The sequence below is a fragment of the Echinococcus granulosus genome (assembly GCF_000524195.1).
Source record: "Echinococcus granulosus chromosome Unknown EG_S00233, whole genome shotgun sequence".
NCBI lineage: Eukaryota > Metazoa > Platyhelminthes > Cestoda > Cyclophyllidea > Taeniidae > Echinococcus > Echinococcus granulosus.
The window spans coordinates 16497-22976 of NW_020170613.1; the positions used below are offsets into that span (position 1 = coordinate 16497).

At 40.0% G+C, this 6480-nt stretch overlaps 1 protein-coding gene across 1 annotated transcript in view; it reads left to right on the forward strand. All coding sequences in view use genetic code 11, as the record gives it.

Annotated features, from left to right (window-relative positions):
- The window catches only part of EGR_10555 (hypothetical protein), a gene marked incomplete at both ends in the record, with an annotated part of 7053 nt that extends 864 nt beyond the window's left edge, over nt 1–6189 (forward strand). Inside the window, 10 exons of the mRNA XM_024499804.1 lie at nt 760–817; nt 903–1135; nt 1300–1328; nt 1363–1439; nt 1546–1649; nt 3536–3613; nt 4900–4949; nt 5127–5200; nt 5235–5319; nt 6108–6189. Coding sequence (XP_024345782.1) covers nt 760–817; nt 903–1135; nt 1300–1328; nt 1363–1439; nt 1546–1649; nt 3536–3613; nt 4900–4949; nt 5127–5200; nt 5235–5319; nt 6108–6189 — 870 coding nt within the window. The remainder of the gene's footprint in view (nt 1–759; nt 818–902; nt 1136–1299; nt 1329–1362; nt 1440–1545; nt 1650–3535; nt 3614–4899; nt 4950–5126; nt 5201–5234; nt 5320–6107) is intronic.
- Between the last annotated feature and the right edge of the window lie 291 nt (nt 6190–6480).

Here is a 6480-nt window from a genome sequence, read left to right on the forward strand (position 1 = left end):
TACACGTGCTTTCACGCCGTGAGTAGGTAATTCCTCAAGTGAATAGATTCTGGAATCAAATGTGGTCACCCCTGAAGTCGAAGCATCAACACACCTGGCATCAACCAATGTCAACGTAGACGCCTCTCTCAAAGTCTCGCTTCACCACTGACAAACGGTCTTATCAGATTTACCTGAGGCGAAGCATGAAGCAGCAATTAAGGGCTACGTGATGGCTGAATACTCACGCGAATGACTGCCGAGACTGTGGACTTGGAACACATACATCACAGCAGAGCTCGACACCGACGAATAGAATGGCTGTCGCCTTTGACGCCTATACACCATTCCACTTCTTACAGCTGAGCAACTCAGTGCCTGAATGAGTATTTTAGATGTGTGCAGGTTCGTGCTTAACGCCTTTGTTTGTGGAACGCTTAACCAGTACGATGCATTCGCGTTTGCGGGTACAAACTGCAGGCGCGGAGATGTGACAACAAGATATTTCCTTCTCTTCAGTAGCAGGACCGTAAACATTTTCATTTGGTGTATGCCTATAATTTCTACTGTTATGTCATGAACATTCAAGATAATATTGCGTGAAATCGATGCAATTCGTTAAAACTTTTAGCTTTTGGTATTGGTAACGAGAGTTATTTGTATCTTGACCATTGCAACTTCGCGAGGTTTGATGGCCTCTGCGTCATGTTAGTAGCTTAACTCCTGTTGAATGCGGAAATATACGTATGTTCTAAGTATTGTGTCCTCTCTCGTTTTTAGGGAAGTTTCGTTGCAACGCAGGCAACCATTTATTGTTTTGGCTTTGATATATGTTATGGTAAACTAATGTGTGCAGCGACCCATTATCTTTAGGAGTATGCCTATATTTCAGAAACCAAAATTTACGTTTTAAAATAAATAAGTGCATATTCGTTCATATTTTCAACTTCCTGGCGTTGCTGTCCAACACATAGAAGCAAATATTATATTAACTACCAGAAATAAAATTTATGGTAAACAAATTTGGGTACATTTAGGAGCGATATGTTTTATTTCTTGGAACACCTTGAAATGCTCGCAAGATTACAATAAGGCTTTACAAGTGGTGTGGCTGGTTCAATTTTTGAATGCCTTTTGGCTAACAACTATGAAAATGGTAAAGACTTGTCGGCTATTACGAAAAGTGTGAGAGGAATTTGCTGAACTTCATATGCTGCGAGCCAGGTCCCCTTCATGATTACTTTTAGGCAAACTGACAATTAATCAATACTTGTTAGAGTATAAAAGACCACGTATTTCTTACTTCTAGCATGTACGTAGAGCAATAAATTATGTAAATTACTGAGAAAGTTAATTTATTGTGTTTTGCTATGGTTCCCTTAGCTCCTTTGATAATATTGCGGGGATGGTGAATATTGTGAACCTCAAACACAATTATTATGCTTTTAACTGCAGTTTTTGTAAAACCTTAATACACCTTAAAAATTTGGTTTTTTAGCAATGGCATTTTTCAAGATTTGTTTCATTTTGAAACCATCAATTTTTAATATCATAAACTTGCTTAAGCGGTACAATATTTGTCTGTTGAAAGCAATTTACATATGACATGTTCTTCCTTTTTAAAAAATGTAAATAAAGTCTGTTTCTATAAAAAATTGATTAGTATCATGGTAAGGGATGTTCATAAGCTCCCAATAAACCTCAGAATCTACAATACTAGTGTATGATATCCTAGAGATTTGTTTTGCATTCTTGTCCTACACGACTTTCTTATTTAGTTCCGTTTTTTACTCTGTAGTTACCATCTCTTTGTCATTTTAATGGGTTTTAGTCATCAGATAATTCTATCCAGCCACGCAATTTCTCCTAGTTGACTAACTGATGTTAGCTCAAGTTCCAGCGTGATTACAACAACGCGTTCTGGGCGAAAGGAACTCGGAAGGGAAGTAAAAGCCGTAGCGTATATGGAATGTTCAGCTTATGCGAACGTATGCCCACTTCTACTCTCTAATCTATCATGGATAAAGTTCTATGCGTTTCACCATCAAGTTACGATTAATAGTTGTTTTGTAATTACAAAATTTTGTACAATGGGCCCTCACTTTAGAAACAAGTTTACTTATTTAAAAAAAATTGTACAAGAGTAACAACACTTTGTTTTCAGATTGGTGTTGATGTATTTTCAATACACGTGACCAGATCATTGCTAATGGAAGAACTAAAAAACACTCTTCAGTGGTGAACCATGAGACTTTTATAGTGATGGTACCAAAATACATATAAATGGGAGTACTATGTGCCCGCATATTTCAACGTCTTTCAATAAGTCAAACATCAAGCGATAGGTGACCACTAAGTGGGCCGTTTGCTCAAGCAAGAACATTTTGGAGCATGTGGAATTTCCATTGACATCGAAAACAATCAGCAAAGAGGGGCAGATAGTTAGATGCCCTATAAATGATGAGGGTAAGGAGGAGGGGAAAAGAACAGCAGCAGAATAATTGGAAAAAAACGTAGGGATGTTGAAAAGCACTGAGATTTGACTACCTTCCCTTCACCGTACACCATTGCCATGAGCTCACCAATCCTCCACACTGGCAATGTAATATTATTTTAGATTAGTCTTCTTTTCGAGAAACTTATCCTCCCCTCTATTCATTCCTCACCAGTCTGGGATAAGCTAACTACCTAAAACCTAAAATGGCATGGCTGAGATGAATAGAACAGCATAAGGAAAAACAAATATTGCTTAATTTTTGAGTAGCATTTGCAACCACCTAAGAGAAAGCTAAATTTAAACTGCCTTAATATGACGTAAATACCTAAATAGTCTTTAACAGTCCGAATTCATTCTGTATATTCTTTCACCAATCTGTCAGTCACTGCTAGGAAGGTATTGACTGAAAGCCTAAGGAATGAAAGTGGTAATCCATTTATTAGGATTCCTCGGTCATTAAAACTACTGCGTGCTAGGAAGAAGGGAGTGTGACTAATTTTTAATATATACTGAATGGACTTCCACACGGGTACTACTCAACATCGACAATGTCTACGTCATCAACACTTGCTCTTGAAACCTGAATTAGGCTGCAGCACTTTGAGCAATGAGTACACCACCGGCTTTGATGTTAATACTGCAAGAAGAAGCAACAGATTGCAACCCTTTACGTGGAGATAATCACTCACACTATAGCTGCACCAACGCTGAAGTAGAAGTATACCTGCCTCCACTCACAAACGGCCTGCAACTTGTCCTCTACCACCGACAGACACTGTCATCTTACAATTAATAACAACTTATAGACTCCGAAGAGACTACTTAAATCACGTTGTGATAGAGCCCGTTCCCTTTAACAAGATGAGACAGCATCGGTTAACCCAAATTCAGAGAATCAAAATCCACCAACTATGTCTGGGTGAATTTTGTGCCACTTTTACTTTGACTCTCCTCAAAAAAACTTTCAGAAAAAAGAACGCAAAAAATATTAAAGTACTTATTTACTTGCATGTCTGCCAGGGGCTACGATTAACAAGAACTGGTTTGTAAACACAAAAGAATGTGAGAAAGAAACATCAAAGAGCTATAGAAAAAGAACTGACAGTAGGTGCTATGCGTCAGTCAACAAGTGTCTATGTAAGGGTAGAGAGAGAAGTGAAGTAAAAAGGCTGGAGAAGACATTGGCCATAAAAAATTGGTCCAGGTTGATAATGCTTGGTAAAAGAGGAATGTGAAGTCGGTGGGTAGGACATCGGTGTGTAGGCGAGATGTGACAATTGAAATACCACCTCTGATTTAAGAGTTAACGTAGCTGGAAATTGGAGCAATGGCGTGCAGCAAAGGCGCCTACAGCTCCACCGACGCGTCTCTCGCCGCTGATTTTGCTCCTCCTACACGCCTCCACAACTACACAATCACCACCATCTACACCGTTTGGCTATCAGCTGTGTCATAGGAGAGTGCTTCCTCACAGCATTGACTTGATACTTACCGCTGTCGGTGACTTCGGGCTGCTCTGTCTAATTTACCTGATCAATTCCTTTCACCCTGTTAACTTGACACATCCTCTTACATCCGCACACCTCTTTTATTCTTTCTGCCAGGCTTCAAATTAACTCCAGTTAGTATTGAGAGCAAAACGACATCCTACAAAAATGGATAGCATAGAAAATTATATAATACGACCGTCACGAAATAGTTGGGAAAAGACTTTGGGAAGAATGGTAATTGTGATCTCGCGTCAAAAATACGTACATTGCAACAGTTGAGGCACAAAAGGTATAACAACAACTCACGAATTGAAACGCATTCTTACCTGGGAACAGAACAGGGTAAAAGCATAGCTCAATTTCAAACGCGGTGTTTTTCAGATATCGGTCGAAGCCTATTAGATACATCGCAAAAAAGAACTAAACTCTTACCTGCTTAGGGTTCTGGATTGTCACTAGCACCAACTAAAGTCAAAAAACCTGAGAATTCTTCTTTCTTTTCACCAGCAAGGGCCTTTCTAACCAAGACTTCGGCGAAAATACAAAGAGCAAAACGCATTAAAAGCTACAAGCGAAATAATAAGAGGCAGCCAATCGGCCTAGAGGCAACGATTTAAACAAAATAAAATGCTAAATGAATATGTGGAAAAAGAGACAAAACTAAGTTGTAGTTTAGTTAGTATAGGAATCATCTAAAATTAAAAGTATAAAATGCTGTGTAGCGTCCCGAGACTCCCTGAAGACGAAAGAAGACACAATACTCGGGCAGATTACATATATTCAGCACGGAGAAGGTGTCTGGGTTATTGGCATAGCCCAAAAGGCCAGCCCACCCAGCGAGGTACAAGGGGGCTAATTCGAAGTACAAAAGTCGCGCCTCACCAGAACCGAGGGATAAACCACTATCGTATTACAGTTGTTTGTTAATTCTAGACAAAGAGGAACAAGAAGTTGACAACATATTTGGGAATATTTGTTTCAAAGTACGTAAAGAGGGCTAATTATGCCGCCTTCTAACACCCTAATGTCAAATTTGGCAAAAGATGGCTGCTTATATTTAGCTCAGGTTGCCGAATGTCAGATTACCTAAAAAAGGCAAAATTATAGGCATTTGTGGCAACCAAAGGAAAACAAACTAAATATAAGGTTTACTAAAACAGATTTGAGCCAATCAGAAGATCAAACAAATTAAAAAGACATATTAATGCCAAAAACTGCAATATAAGTGCAAGAAGTAGGGGAGAATATAAAACTGATCGCATTATGAGTAAATATGCGGGCTCCGCAGAAGAAACCGAAGCAAAAGGAAAACAAACTTGCTTATGAAGGTATACCTAAGCATTCCAGGAGAGGGTAAACTTACCCAAAGTGCGAGCAATATGTCCAGCATCGCGGCAACAGTGAGGTCGGGATACCAAATAAAGGGCATAACTGGCCCCAATGCAGGAGATTTCAAAGTCACAATACGTGATATTAGAATGCGAAGCAGGAAAGGTCAGGTAAACTAATAAAGGGCCTCCCTTCTACTGTAAGTTGCCCTACAACCCAAAAGCCCATCAATTTAGTTTTCTGCGTTGTTAAACTTCGTTCACGTGCTCTCGGACTGTAGGAGCTTCTTCCTGCACATCCTTGTTAACCCAACCCTCTCTCGGGCAATCAACTAATCTTGACGCCCGACCCCTAGGCCTTAGACTCTTCACCCCCGTTGTTGCATTATTCCCATTTGCAGACCTGTTGATATGACCGGCATTTCTTACAGGTCGTCATTGATTTCGATCATCCAAGAGTGAACAGTAAAAATTAAACCTACACTGCTGTATTTCTGTCTTCTGCACCGACGTGTTCGGTAAATTCGCCTTCACTCTTGCTAGGTTGATGATAATTTTATTTGTGCATTTGTTTTGCACAACTAAGTAATTTTGATGGCCGTCCAGAAGAACGAATTGTGCTTCCTCGGTTTAATCAAGCTATAATTCCCTCCCCTTTGATCTCCGGGTGTTCTCTTCTTTTCGGTCGCTTTCGGTTTGGCCGCCAATGCAGCAAAGCATGAGGGTCTTCCCTTCAGGGATTTTTTGCCTCACTTGGCGGGTGATGTGGATGTGCTTCTTGTGCAGAAGTTTTTTTTTTTCTAAGTCTATAAGCAAATCAACAGTAACCAAAAAGGAGCAAAACTCAGTAATATTACTTTTAGAGTTTGTCTTGCCTGTTGTTGTCGCACTTTGAAATCACTCCCGTCTGTGTAATGTTTATGGTCATGGCCAATTAACTATCAGCTGTCGCCGCCACCGCAGCTGGACGGTAAAAACGTGCAACAACGTGAATTGCCGTAGGCACTGCGATTAAAGGGAGTGGGAGGGTGGGGGAGAGAGGGGGGAACACTCTCCAGCTTTGCACACGGCTGTGAGGCTTGTTAACTAATTATTTTATCTCGCCAAAATAAAGACAGACTTCAAAAAGGGAAATGCACACTAATAACACCGCCAAGTGGGGTAAACACTGCGACTAAATTGAGGG